This window comes from Ambystoma mexicanum, chromosome 10 (genome assembly GCF_040938575.1).
Source record: "Ambystoma mexicanum isolate Mex_15411 chromosome 10, UKY_AmexF1_1, whole genome shotgun sequence".
NCBI lineage: Eukaryota > Metazoa > Chordata > Amphibia > Caudata > Ambystomatidae > Ambystoma > Ambystoma mexicanum.
This window is the reverse complement of record NC_090932.1, coordinates 1,297,189,996-1,297,205,468: the sequence shown is the minus strand read 5'-3', so window position 1 is coordinate 1,297,205,468 and position 15,473 is coordinate 1,297,189,996. Positions and strand designations below refer to the sequence as shown.

The 15,473-nt window shown below is 40.1% G+C and overlaps 1 protein-coding gene across 1 annotated transcript in view; it reads left to right on the top strand.

Annotated features, from left to right (window-relative positions):
- The window catches only part of LOC138492259 (uncharacterized), a 240,526-nt gene extending 226,026 nt beyond the window's left edge, over nucleotides 1-14,500 (top strand). The window contains exon 5 of the mRNA XM_069619302.1: nucleotides 9,853-14,500. Within this exon, the coding sequence (XP_069475403.1) occupies nucleotides 9,853-10,311 (459 nt within the window). The 3' untranslated portion in view covers nucleotides 10,312-14,500. The remainder of the gene's footprint in view (nucleotides 1-9,852) is intronic.
- Nucleotides 14,501-15,473: the final 973 nt, after the last annotated feature.

Below are 15,473 nucleotides of genomic sequence, written 5' to 3'. Positions count from 1 at the left end.
AGAGAGCTGCAGTTGGGCTCTGTCCAGTACCTATCAGAAGAACAGCGCCTGTTGAAGCACCGACACCTAAGAAAATCTGGACAGTAAGGTACCCATTAAGAAAACCATATCGACAAATGAGACAGAATGAAGATTGTCAGAATGTAATACCCGAAGAAGCTAAAAAGATGCTGAAGGAAGATGAATGATGACATCATAAGAGCCTGGACTGACCCACATATAGAAGATATGATGACCTGTGAATAATGAAAAGAAATGAAACAACAAGAACAAGTGACATCCTGAGCCTAAAGTGAAATAAGTGAAGTCAAGATGTCAGAAATTATGCCACATGCACGATGAATATATTCAGTTAGTTTAAATGTGTACATATGCAAGAAACCGCAAGAAGCAAGAAATCGTGAGACTTGCTTATGCTTAGTAGTAAAATAGATTGCGGCAAGCACCACATATACATATCTACCTCAAGGAGCACTTTATATAAGTATACTTCCACCATGCACAATAGCAGAATTAACCAAAGGTCTAAAGGTCTCAAGAGGGGAGCTTCGTAGCAAACAAATCGAGGATTAAAAACGGGGAGAAACTCGGACGAAGACAATCATGTCAAGAAGCCAAGGTCGTATCGGCTGAAATAGCCCAACAGTGGATACAATTAATGAGAAGAAGAACAGAGTATCCTGTTCAGAAAGATTAAGATAAGCCACAGATGGCAGCCAACTGGCAGAATTAAATCAAATACACAAAATTGCATGAAGAATAAGACAATTTCACGGTGTCAGAATCACATGATCAGACCAGCAAGAAGGGATGAAACTTTCATACCTACGCATTGACCTTGGCCATGCACAGACGCCTTAACTTTCCCAAACTAAGAAGCAGACTCGAGGCCAACCACAAAGAAATAATTGACACATGGCCACTGAAGTGATGATTGATTGTATAATAATAATTGGAGGGAAGCTGGGGATGCAGACGAGCTCACTGCACCTGGTTGGCTATTCTGCATGCTGCTAAGCATGTGGAAAAGTATGAGTGGGGTTGATGCCAACCCAATCATAATGGACCATGTAATCTAGGGTTCTATAGTTAGTAGAACCAATGAGACGTTGTACTTTTAGTGACGTTTACACTAGCCATTTTTAAGGAAGGGCTTAGTTGCCCCACGTGACAGTGTTTAATCAATCCCCTCTCCCTGTTACCATATACAGACATAGTCCCTATATTAAAGTTACCTTCCTAGAAACAATAGAGTGCATGCTAAAATATGAAGAGTTACACGTCAGTGATGACGAGTTTTTGGTACAAAAACTACGTTTTTTTTCTTAAATTAATCAGAGTTGAAGCGAGAAGGAAGATCCAGCGATTTCCGGCTGGGGTCCTGCTGCACAACCCCTTGATAGTGCTTGACCCAACTCCTTCCTTGTACAAAAATGTACGCATAGCGACTAAATGATTTAATAACTTAAATCTGGTGGCAAGAGTGCCTTTTCTCGGCCAGCCATTCTAATAGTGTTAAGACTAGCATTCTGGCTGGGTATCGGGAGGAATGGCCCCAAGAACTTGCCACGGCCATCTCACTCAAGCTTGTAGGCCATTACCACCATAAATCACTTCAGAGCGCAGGACTTAAGACTATAAGAACACAGGTTAAGATAATATAGCGTGTACAAACATATTTCTATGTAGTACTCTAGTATTAATATGATGCACCATAAGTAACACTCCAGTAATTGTATAGTTTCATTTCAGTATGGCATACTACTCTTTTTAGTACCATATCAAAAAAGTGCATTTCTAGGGTTGCATGTCCGGATTTCAACCGCTGATGGTAGAATGTGTTTCATTTTTTATTTTGTTTTATTTTATTTGTATTTAGCTCAATAATGAACTTTTACAAAAATTAAACATTACATTCAAAATAGACTTAATAACATTTATCATACATACCAAAACAACCTAGCTCATAAAACAACTTAATACATACATATACTTATCTGTAAATATTCAGACCAGCTTATAAAACAGATCAGCATATTTCTTTTACACTTTTCAATTGATGTGTTTTAACATTTCATGCACTCGAATGGTAGCTTAATCCCTACCAATAATATGTAAGGTAACTGCTGTTGTGGTCCTTTTCAGGTCCTTGATGCTCTGTTAGGTAACTCAACTATTGGGATCATCAAAGAGCATTTTCACACTGCACCATACTCTGTGCAAGGCAATGTCAACAGACCCATTTTCTGTGTTTAGGCAGTATTACCAGAATTCAAGTGATTTTATCGCCTCATATTCGTGTGTCAGGTGGTCTAGCAGAGTCGTGCAAATACGTCCCAGTCTGGGTCATTCAGTGAGCAAATTTCACACAGTTTCGACACATGAAACAATTTTATAGATTGTACAGAATCTCCCCTCCTATGGGATTTTCCATTGCCCCCCCTCTGAATAGCAGGAATAGGCAACTGTTTGGTAGGCATTAATCTAAATTGACCCACTTCAGGGTGAGGGCAACGTAAGAGATAGTACTGTGGTTTCATGTACTTGTAGGTAACCTGGGCAACTTGCCAATACCCATGAAGGTTTTGTAAATGGTCATAGTTTCTTTCCCAATTCCATTTTTCTGTGCGTCTTGAATATGCCCCTTTAAATTTCAAGTAATTTGCACATTGCTTGAAATCTGGTCTCTAGTCTATCACAGAAAATGCCTCTTTTACCAACTTTACAAACCCATTGTTTTTCTCGGGTATGTGGTCAAGGCAATCATTCGCTCTCAGCATTGTTAACAGAGGACAGGTAGAGAGAGTTTTAGATTTTAAAAAAAGTTCTCCTCTCCGTTTGAGTACTAGCACTTTCAACTATGGTAAACCCAATTCCAGGCGTATATACTCAACCGATGTCGAGGGAGGTAGCCTTAACACACAACGCCAAAAGAACTTGCAATCAATCCCAGTCATGGAGTTCAAGTGCCTCCAACCCATACAGAGTTACTGGACAGGACCACTGCTTATAAAATACAAGGATCCCACCCAGTGAAATCCCTGCATGACCCAGCGCAAATTTACAGACCATGAACAAAATTTGTTTGGCTTTGCGAGATTTAGATGTTATAATCTCGCTAGTCCCTTTTTCAATAGACATTTCTAATCCTAAATAGCACTGAGTATATTCTATAGAGCCAAGGTCTGTGCTCATTGTTTGCCTTTTATATGGCGGGATGTAACCAGCATGGTTTTTGTTTTTCTTAAATTAACAGTCAGACTATGTTGCTCGGCATACAATGCAAGGGCATTCAGCATTGCTTTCATCCCGACAATAAGTGGTCACATAGAACAAGATCGTCACCATATGACATGGCTGTAACATTACTTCGGAGGGCATTTGGCACTCAGTGACATCATATTTGTTAAATCCGGAATATAGGGGTTAAAAAGCGCACTCAGTGAGATCATATTTGTTAAATCCGGAATATAGGGGTTAAAAAAGCAGGGCAACAAGAGTGCAACCCTGCTTTACCCCTCTACCAATACGGATGTCCCTAGAAAAAAGTCCATCATTGCCCAACCGTATCTGTGCTGATGTTTCTGTATGGAGAGCCACAGTGATCTGCAATAACCACTGTAGACAACAACGTGCACAGAACTTTTTCTATAACAACTCTTGGTTTACTTGGTCGAAAGTAGCTTGAAAGTCAATACACGTAATGTAAACAGATGGACTATCTGTAGCTTTTGCCTGCATCATGACGGCATCTAATACTCTGTTATTATGAGTGGTGCCGGACCCCTTTGGGAATCCCGTTTGAAATGGGTGTAAAATATTACACTTGCTAACCCAGGTCTCTAGGTAATCCAAGATAAACCCTGCAAAGACCTTTCCTGTGATGTTTAAAACGGATAGTAGATGATAGTTCTACGGGGCAAGACGATTCCCAGTTTTAAACACTGTACATAATCGTTTTTTTCCAGGAGCTGGGGATAAGTCTCTCTCGGCAAACCTTTGTATACATATCACAGAGGTTAATAGCCCATAAATCATAGTCACATTTCAATACTGCTGCTGATAGACCATTAGGACTCAGAGCTTGCAAGTTTTTTTAATTTGGTTAGATGGCCAATCATGTCAGATGTATAAAAACTGAGGGGCCAGTTGGTATTTTTATGCGACTCAGGTCTGTCCATGTTGACAGAATTCTACATTTTTCCTTCAATAAATGTTACCCATACACTCTCAGGGATCGAATTTATGACTGTTTTCTCTGTAGGGGGTCTGGCTAAGTTTAGAATATGCCACATTTGTTTAGTATTTTGGTCAGGAGTGCCCTGATCATCTTTTGCCAAATAACAGTCTGACCTATACGTTCCCTACGTTTCAACCAATTACTGTGTTGGTTTTACGTTTTGCTAATTGCTTTCTGTACTTTTATGGTTGCTCCACCTGCTTTTTTAACCTACGAATTTGCATGCAGAGTCTATGTTTTTGTGATTGAATGTCACGATCGAAGGTTCGCGCATGCAACTTCCCAGGTAGGATCAATAGAATTTCTTTTATAGAACTACTCTTATGTTGACTGCCCAAATGTTCACTTTGTGTAATAGTAATTAAATAGCAGTAAATGTATACTTCTAGAAGGAGGCCTATTCCAGATTAGTTTTGCTTTAAAAATATATTTAGTTTAGTTCCCTTCCCTACACTTCTCAATGCCTCACTATCACCCCTACCCTCTCTTCTCATCCTTCCTACCCAGCCTATGTTCATGGTGGGATGAACCCTAATACGCTTTTCCTGCACATTACCCCTTCAATTCTTGCACAAGATTCTCTATATATCTGCTTTCCCTTGCCCTTTTGCTTATTATATATATATATATGTATATATATATATGTATATATATAAATATATATATATAATATTCTAATTTCAACCTTATATAAAAATGAATATTATTAGCCAAACGTGAAACCTATAATGCTAGAATTTCCCAAGCCAACTCCAGCACTAAAGAACTTTTCGTTATCCTTAAAGAGCTGGAAGCCCCTATCCCTGTGCCAAGGACGAACTCTGGTGCTCAAACATTCAGCATGCACTGGCAAACAAAGTTACGACTCTACAAGCAAAAATTGCCAATAAAAAACTCATTAACCTGCCTCATTAACTAGTACCACGCCTATCAGAACTTTATTAGACCCTTCCAAAAACACTGTCAAACCACCTCGGTTCACGTTTTCCAAAGTCACCATAATTGAAACGCAAAAAAACATGCTATCTCTCAAACCATCCAACTGTCAGGGCGACTCATGCCCTGCTCAACTTTAAAAGGATGCAGCCAGAGATATGTCACCTTTTAGCACAAAATGTATCAATGCGTCATTTGCATCTAATACTATCCCAACTGACCACAAGGAATCTTGGGTGCTCCCACTACTAAAAAAACAGACCTTAGACCCTTCAATTCCCACCAACTACTGACCCATCACTACGATACCTTTTCTTCTGAAAATCCTAGATAAAATGGCCTACACACAAATCCAAAAACACCTGGAAGTGAATTCCTTACTAGGATCAAGGCAATCTGGCTTCAGACCTCAGCACGGAACAGAAACTGCCTTAATAGATTTGAAGGCCCAGATAGATGAACTGAGGGACAAAGGAGACTCAGCCCTCCTTCTACTCTTGAACCTATCGGCAGCCTTCGATCTGGTGGATCACCAGGTCTTATGAAGTCATCTGGACTCGATGGCATACTTCTCTACTGAAGCCATAGCATGGATACAATCCTTTCTTAGGGACCGCACCATGAGAGTCTTCTCACCCACAGCCGTAGCCGACCCTATTTCCATAACATGTGGTGTGCCTCAGGGATCCTGTGTCTCACCTACTCTATACAACATCTTCACGAAGCCCCTTTTCGATGATCTGGATCATCTGGGTATCACCTACACTAACTATGTAGATGAGATACAGATCCTCCTACCGCTTACTGGTGATTATGAAAAGAATTTGGCCTCAGTGAACAAGATATATCTCATCATCCAGGCACGGATGGCCACCCATGGACTATGCCTGAATGATGACAAGACTGAGATCATCATCCTGGGCACCTCATCCTCTCTCAAAAAACTGAGCCCCAAATATTCAGCCTTTAACATCAACCACAACATCATCACATTCGCCAAGGAAGTCAAAACCTTGGGGTTCTATCTGGATTCCACTCTTTCCCTTAACAAACAGGTAAATGCCATGGCCTCTGCCACAGCCTCTACCTGCAAACTGATACGAGCAGGAAAAGCTTTCCTCTCCAATGACAGCTGCATTACCCTTGCTAGAGCACTTATTCTATCAAAGCTCGACTATTGTAATGCCATGTACATAGGGGCAAACAAACAAATAACAAAGAAAATCCAATTTCTGCAAAATAACGCTCTTAGAGCCGCACTAGAAATAGCTAGGAGTGAACACATCTCTGAGACGAGAAGAGCCAATAACTGGTTGACCACAGCTGACAAAATTAAACTGAAAGTTGCCTCGTTCACTCACAAATGTAAAAACAAGGTAGCTCCACTCTACCTCTTGGACAGAATTAGCATGAAAACCACAACAAGAATAACCAGACTCTCCAATACGAATTGCCTTCAGACTCCCAGATTCAAATTGTCCAGAGTGGGAGGCAGCAGCTTCCAGGTCAAGGCAGCCCAACACTGGAACTCACTTCCCTCCTCCCTTAGACTGGAGCAGTCTTACCAAAAATTCCGACACAGCATAAAAAAGTGGCTTAAATACTCTGACCATTAGCGGCCCTGCTACACCTTGACTATCTGGCCCACCCTATTACCGATCAATGCTCATACGATTATTACCTTACAAACATTTGCTTTTCACCATAGGCCACATTTGCCTGCCATTACCTCAGCCTATCCTTGTAAATATACTGTATATGTGTAACCTTACTAATTCTATTGTGTACTATACCGAATGTTTATTTCCCTTCTTATGTGTAACTAAGCTTTGAGTGATCCTGTGCAATGTATATATTTTCTTTTTTGTATGTGTAACTAAGTTTTGAGTAATCCTGTGTAATGCGCCCTAGTACCCTCGGGTCTGGCGCGCTATACCAATAAAACAAACAAACAAACCCCTACATCTTAACTTTAAAGTATGTCTTTCTGCACTAATTATCTTTCCTCTTCTTTCTAAGGGCTTTCTCTTCCAATAGCTTTTGGCACTGTGACTGAACTGCTCCTCATCAATCAAGTCTAAACCCAGCCCTCGTCCCAGCATTTGAGGAAATACGTTTCTGGAAAAGTGTAGGAGTATTGGCATTTGCGTTGGTCAATCTTTGGCTGGTTTATTTTCTGTGTCCTAATTTTTACGTGTAGACCTTTAGAGCTGATCATATTTTCAGTCGAACAGATATGTAGACATCTAAGATCCTCAGAGCATCAATGGTATACACCATTGTGTGCACAGTGATTAGATTGCATGGTGAAACTGTCAATCAAACAAATGATTTCTAGCTGTCAACATGATACTGTTATTTTTTTATATTCAGACAGCATTCTTCAATTTCAGCGAGTAGTTCGAATTTGTAATCAAGTAATATAGTATTGCACCAGTCACTCAAGTCAAGTTACAGTTCCCAACTGTGCACCATGCAATGTAATCATTAATTGTCCACCATTGTCATAAAAAATATACATGTAAAAACTCAATGCAAACAGCAAAAAACACACCAATCCTCAAGGGTGGACAGGGAACCAAAAGAGGTTCTGGATTTGTATTTCAAAGTTGCTACAAATGACGCTGTGCAAGTGAGTTTAGCAAGTCCAACCCCTCTAAGGAGAGTTTGGGAAGGTTCACTCCTCAAGACAATTTAGAAAAACTGGTTGAAATAGTGCCTGGCACAGCTATTTGTCAATATGTAGGAATTTAAAAGTACTATAACATAGCAAAAAGTAGGCATATAACAGCTGTGTTTTAAGTTTGAGGTAAAACATACTAGAAGCTTTGCTACAAATTCTTTACTCCAACAGACTCTGGGGGAAGAAGCGAGGGGCAAGGAATAGGGTAGGGTGACTGGGAGGAAGGGTATAAAGAGCATAAAAGCAGGCAGCATCAATCTTAGATTGCTGATGTAGCATTTAAGACTGCCCAGAGGCAAAGTTAAAGTGTTAAAGGGGAAGTAAGATGAGAGGGAGTTGGAGTCAGTGTCTAGGGGCATTCATAAATATTTCATTATGGAGAAAGATCAGTAACAGCTGTGGCTTGTTTATGGGAGGAGAAGCCATGTTCTCCTATTTGCGTTAAACTCTGCCCAAAGTTACAGAAGCTGGCAACAGAAAATACGGATGGGCTTGAGTAAGCATGCCGTAAGTGTGAAATAGTTAATATTCAGAGAAAGTGAACCATGAGTGCAGGAAAAGCAGTGTGTTTCAGGACAAGCAGTATCAGTCTCACCTGTTAGGCTTGTGAATGTGAAGCACCCGAGGGCCTTCGAAAAAACCCTGCACCTTTGCTGGGGGCAGTAACACGTATTCCTGCTGCAAATTTTAAGGACTGCAGGAGACAAATGACAGGTTTCAGGTTCTGAAACTATGAGTTAGCTAAGTAGCGACCCCACTTTTTGTCTTGGTACCTTTCCTCATACATGTATACTGGCACATTGGGCTGCCTTTAATTGGCGTTTTAGGGCCATTCAGGGGCTTGGTTCAAACACAGGGCTTTGTAGTATGTGTATAGGTGCCCGTTAACAGGGACCTGCAGGTTTAGGCCAACACTGGTTTTTACCAGGTGAAATGCAGATCAAGGTATCAAACTGACCATTCCACTCAATGTCCAGGATCTGGCAATATCATGACCCCACATCCAGGGGGCCTCTGCTATCAACACATGTAGGCCCCTAGAACAGGGGCTTAAGTCTGTCAGCAGCTACATGACAGTCCCCCATTAAAAGGATTCACATTCATTGTCCCCAAGATCAGAGGGAGAGCAAATGCTACACTATAGTGCACTGTTCCTGCAACAAGGAACTGACAGTCTCCCTCACTCAAGGGATCACCACTGACTGTATGTTACACATTAGTTTCTCTCTGGCAAACCGGATTAAGCTTTTTATTGAAATAATAAACAAGCTAGTTTCATGTGTCTTTTCTTGTTGACAGCTTTTTTGTGTCTTAAGGTAGCCCTTTTTCTTGTACTATGTAGCACTGCTTAGCAAGGATTAGTTACCTAGCCAATGTATTCATGTATTAAATTTGTACTCACACGAAATACATGTGTAGAGTACAAATAACCCGAATCATCTAATGAGAGCAACTGAATTAGCTATATAAATTATGTTCCATGCTAGATTTGTGATTTCAAGTTCTAGATAATACTTATCATAAAATCCAGCTCTCCAACCTCCAAATAAGCATTAGACTAGATTGCCTCTTATGTGGCCCACTACCAGAGGGTGGCTGAAACAGAGAATTTCTATGTTTGCAAGTCAAGACCTGCCACAGGTTAACTCATTTCTTTCATGGCTGAATATATCGGGTGTTCCTAATAGTGCCTGTCCTCTCGGGCCACCTCCTTCTGGCACCCCTCACGCATAGGAAGCTTCAAATCAATACACCCATTTCCCCTGTGTAAGAAATAAGCAGAACTATGCATACCCCATTTGTTTCAGAGTACAACGTGTTCTGCTTGGTTTTTGAATTTCTGAATTGTGCATGCTATTCAGACTGCTCTCACAATAAAGACCCAGGGCACAGAGACCAACTTGGTAATCGTCAGATTCGGTGTAGGCCAGTCACCAATGCCAATCCACCCATTTTCTAGTGTTAATAAATGTTCTCCTTTCCTTTTTTTCAGATTGATGAACAAGAGTTGAAGTCGCTGCAGTTTCTCTGCGACGAGTTAGTAAAGTGGTTTCCCAAGGAGAATATACCAAGACTTCCTGAGACAGCGATGCTCCAGGAGATATACAGAACTTTGGTGACCATGGATTACGCCATCACCATGATAATAGGGGTACAAAACGCTCTGAATCCCAACAGCTCTCTCATTAGCAGACTCATCTCTGTTGAGAGTAGTACGGTGGGACTGCAGTTCAACATCTACTCTGCCCTGTTTCTCCAACATGTTGTGCCCACCCACGTTACCCCAGCAGACATCCCTACTCCGTACAACATCTTTGAGGCGAAGGTTTCAGGGTGTAGAGTTCTGAAATCGTACATGAAATTCATCAAGGAAATAGTGGCAGGTTTGAAAAGAATCACCAAACGCAGGTGCAGAAAGCACGAAAAAGAGGAAAGAATTAACAATTTCTAGGTACTTTACTCTAAACTCCTATCATCATCTAGCAGAGAAGCGATTAAGTCTGGCTCCATGAACAAGTGGTGCAGGTGATGAAAAGACCTTGAGTTCACTTCATCTATTGATCTTCATACTAAATGCAAGTGCAACTATTGCCTCAAATTGATCCTTTTTTGCATGTGAACAATCATTAAGATTGTTTTTCTTGGGTTAACCATGAAATCCAATCATTTGGGGAAGAAGAAGGGTTTTTACAGATTATGCTCTTTGTCGTGAGGAGTATAAATCACTTTTGCTTTGGAACGGATACCACAAATACAAAAGTGCCACAGACAGTTTTGAATCACAGGGTAACCTGGTACTCTTTATAACCTACTTATGCATCCACTTAGGTTGCTGTAGCTGCTCATAATTGTCCAGAATGATTTTTCTGATATGAACAGATGTTTTTGCTTATTGGACCAAACGACGGCTGATAGAAAAGGACACTGACTGATGATATTCTAGGAATGAGTCGTTGCTAAGACACCTGACCTATATGGGTGGAAAGTTGATTCTGCAGCTGGAGCAATGATTTAACAATCATACCCGGGATGCCAATTGAAGACGTATTGTCAGGAGAGACCATCTGGCCTGCATAGCGGTGCTGGGCAATCATTGCAGGAGAGGTAGCCTTTCAGGCAAATGTCAATGGCCTTTGGGGGAATATTTACTCATCTTCAGGTGGGGCCTTAAACTATTAAATTCAAAGTCAATTTTCTTGGGATGAATAGGTAATGAGGAAATATGTGTGAGATAAAAGTAAATTGTCTTGAGGCGATAGTGACTGACCTGACTTGAGATTGGGGACAGTGGTCTACCTTGGGAATACTGATCAATCTGTTTTCTCTCGTGGCTGATTTATGCTAGAATGTAATGACATTTGCGTCACCTGATGATCTCTGCTCTCAGCTTGATAGCCACAATGTGATGAAACAGTACATGCAGATTTCCATGCTGCTGGTGCAAATTGCCAAGACTTCAAACATGACAACATATTGTCTTGTGCAAATTGAAAAAAAATGTAACAAAGTGTTTTTTAATGAAAAGGCCAACTTCTTGCTACGCTATCCGATGCTTGCATATGGATATCACACTTGGAGATCCTGGTGACGATGGAAATGGTTTGAGAAGATGGCATTTCAGATCTCTAGGTGCCTGTTCTGTGGGAGTCGATACTTTAGTTTTTGCCTTCCATTTGGTTAATTTCCTAGATTTAGCACCACAATAACTTCCATCTTAGCACTAGGTGTATTTCTTTTTTGAATATACACTGCCAAAATAATTACTTTCTATTCAGAGAAAATGTCTTGTATAAAACCATTTTGTTTTTAATGAAACATACAAAAATACATCCGGTTAAACAGCTACACAGGCAGACAGGAAAACTATATGCAGCGCATTTCGGATCAATTCATACTTCATCAGGAATCTGTCTGTAGAAAATAAGAAACAAATAAAAGACAAATATATATCATAGCCTGAGTTAATTTCACAATTCTCTTTATATAAAATCATATAACAATATTCATCATCATCATATCTGTATCTGAGATATGAAAAACCTTCATGTGGAGGATATACCTACCACTAGCCATCTATAATGCAAAAGACAGTGAAATACCAATTCATATAAATCCCTCTCAGAATAAAAAAAACATAGAGTACAACACATTTCCTACAAAAAACTAAAAATAAAGGGAAACTCACCAAAAGGCGCATTATACAGTAGATCTCTACAATGGTGTATATGGCTTCTCGCATCGGGCATAAGACCCATTCTCTAAAAACAAAACGTCCATAAACACCACTAATATTCTTTCACCCTAAAAAGGATTCTAGAACCAATCTTCTGAAAATACAATTTCTCTTGAGGGAAGTGGCACATTTCTAACTTGTATCATTTGCAAAGGTGGTGCCCACTGCACGGTTTAGTGTGTGGTTAATTTCCTAGATTAGAACTCATAAGGGCCGGCCCCTACTCTGTCAGGAGCTGAGGCAACAAAAGCTAAATGCAACAAGAGTGTCCCGACAGGCAAGGCTACAAATGAGTTCCAGCAAACTAGATCACTGTGTGTGCAAATCAGTGTAAACATTTAGTAATACTATTTTACACGTCTAGACCTTAGTAGTACTGAGGGGCCGAATAGTTGTTCTGTATTTATCCGATCAGAGCACGCTGTGCTATTGCTCCAGAGTTTGTCAAATTAACATTTATTTGGTATAACTAAATTTACCTGACAAAGAGAACATTCACAAATTATAATGCACATGAAGTTATACTAAATACATGTGACGGGTAGAACATTGGTATAATGCAAAGCTAAAAAAAACTTTACAAAAACACTTAGGCGAGATAACAACACATCCGAAGAACCGTTATAGTTGATACAGTTCTCAGGTGTGACAAAGGTAACATTCCCAGTATGCACAAAAATCTTAGTACAGACAGCTAATCATGTATATATGTATGTATACATGTAACATGTATACATGATTATCTGTAAAATACTTTTACTAAATGTTTACACTGATTTGCTGGAACTAATATGTCGTCTTGTCTGTCGGGACACTCTTGTTGCATTTCATTTTCTAGATTTGGCATATAGGCAAATAGTAAAATCCTCCAGGGGTTTCAGAATGACCAACAAAAAAGCAAAATAATCATAGCTGAAATGCATTATAATTATTTAACATCCTAAAAACATTTGTCATTTGGTTTGACTACCAGCTCGGCTCTATAGTAGATAGTCTTTTGTTAAGTGCTGCGCTGGAATGGGGATATTTTCCAACTGGGTGGCACAGTTATAGTTTGTAGTGTCTGAAGCTGGTAACTAACTATATGCTTGCTGCCTAAAATGTGGTAGCGTTAGCTCTGCAATTATTTATAGTGCAATATTTATTTATATATATATATCTACACAGTAAGCTAAATAAGTAGCTTAAGTAAGACTAAATTTACTTAGCTCAAAAACATAGTGTAAGTAGAATGTAAGCCATGTTTTAGGAAAGTCCATTTGAGCCAAGTCACACATTGGAACCGATGGGGTAGTGAGAACGGAGAAAAACCTGCAAAATTACAAGCGTGTTTATTGTATAATTTTGCAGAACTGACGTTTTTCTACCTCTTCAGCTTAATCATATATCTTCTTTTTCCAGTGCGATTACACCGGGCTGTGAGTTGCACTCCCGGAAACCTTAGTTCAATCACTCTCCGCCAGAGTCCAGAAATTAAAATATCAAGTCTTTATTCTGTTAAACGTTAGCATTCTTTGTAATCCCAAATTAATTCGCCAGAGAGTCTGGAAGCATATATATGTCTGTGTGTATATATATATATGTATATATATGCATTGGGCTGATTTACTAAGCTCAAACAAAAAGTGTAAGTAAAACTAAATGTACTAAGCTAGAAAAATAGCGTAAGTAAAAAGTACACCAAAATATGTCTTAAGTTCTACTTGCACTATATATTTGAGCTTGGTAAATCAGCACCATATATGTCCAGAGAGCGAAACAGAGAGAAAGGGGAAGCAGTATATAAATAATTGTACATATTTATTTTACTATTTTGTTTGTGTTTTTAAAGGGATATGTTATCACATAGGAACACCTGCAAAATTCACAGGCCTGTGACAGATTCTGCCGATGAATAGCAGGGAGAAAGTGAAATCTTAATGAATGCCTGTGGTGACAAGACTAGGCAAAGCAACAGGCAGACCCAGCCAATCATTTCCTAAGCGATTCACAACAAGATCAGTGCATTCTGCAAAATATATCTTCTGCCAATTGCCAGATAGAGTCTTGGTTGCTAAGGGGACCATACGTCATCACCATCTGAAAAACGTGGACTGACATACAATAGGGCAGAGCGTCTGTGCTATCCCACTGGCCTTGCATAACTCACACTTTGCCAAGGTGATTGGGCCAGAATGCCTGCCCCGCAATATCTTCCTATATTTATTTATAATATTTGTATTTTTTATTTTTACAAGGGGTTATGGCACATAACTTTGATCGTTTGCAGAGTTGAAGAACCAAACTGGCGTAAGGACCCTGATCTACCGTACAACGTTCTGAGGAATCACGGACAATCCAAAACAATGTCATTTGTTCTCGACTACAAGTCTGAACTGTGTTATGAATAAATAAATGCCTAGAGTGATGTCTTTGGTTTGTGGTTTTGTTTTTGTCTTCTATGATAGCTGTCATTCTCCTCCCACCCAGCAAAGAAATTCAGTGCCTCCAAACCAGTGACCAAATTGCTTGAGTTGGACGCCTCTCTCCTTGACAATGGCTGGGCTCCCAGCCTTATCCAAATGTGCCGACATGGTCTGGCATGTGCAAGGGCACACAATTTCTCATTAATGGTGATATGTCTAAGGGCAATGGTTTCATTTGATGTGGTCCGGCTAAAATGTGCACTGATTGGACAATATCTTCTTGTGACCTACTGCTATCTGGCAGCTTGTTACTGTTTCTGTTATGATATCTGAAGGTGAAAAATGAAAAAGAGAAAAATGAAAATGATATCTGAAGGCCATGTCTGGACAACCTCAATCATATCATATACCCCAACCTTTGGCAGTTGGTGGTGTGTTTGTGTATGGGGGTGTGTGTGTTTGAGCAAGAGGAATAGGTATGGCCAATGGCAGCACCTCAACAGCAAGTGGAGAGAGTGGCACAGGCGGAGGCAATTGAGGTGGCAATACTTGAGCAGCCGGTGACACCATTCCTGTCACCACTGCAGCCACAAATAGGGACACTACATACTCTGGTGATGGGGTGCATTCCCTCTAAGAATAAGAACACGCGTTGACAATGCCAACAGTTTGGGCTTTTGTGAAGGCACAGTGGTATTAACTGGCTATTGATGGTAGCAGGTGCAGAATAGTGGGAGTGTCTAGACGTGTAATGGCAGTGCTTGGCAAATGCCTTTCAAATACACACAAGCCAAAACTGCTTTGCCAACGCTTGTTTTTAGCAGGACTTCAGTGAAGAGCATATATGGTGCTTATGAATCGAGTGGCTGAAGGCAGACCTGGTTAAAACATTTTTATTACACCAGTCACACATTTACAGCTCCAATTAGGTCATTAACTCTCATGAAAAACATTGGCAGCACTTTGAGTTAAAAG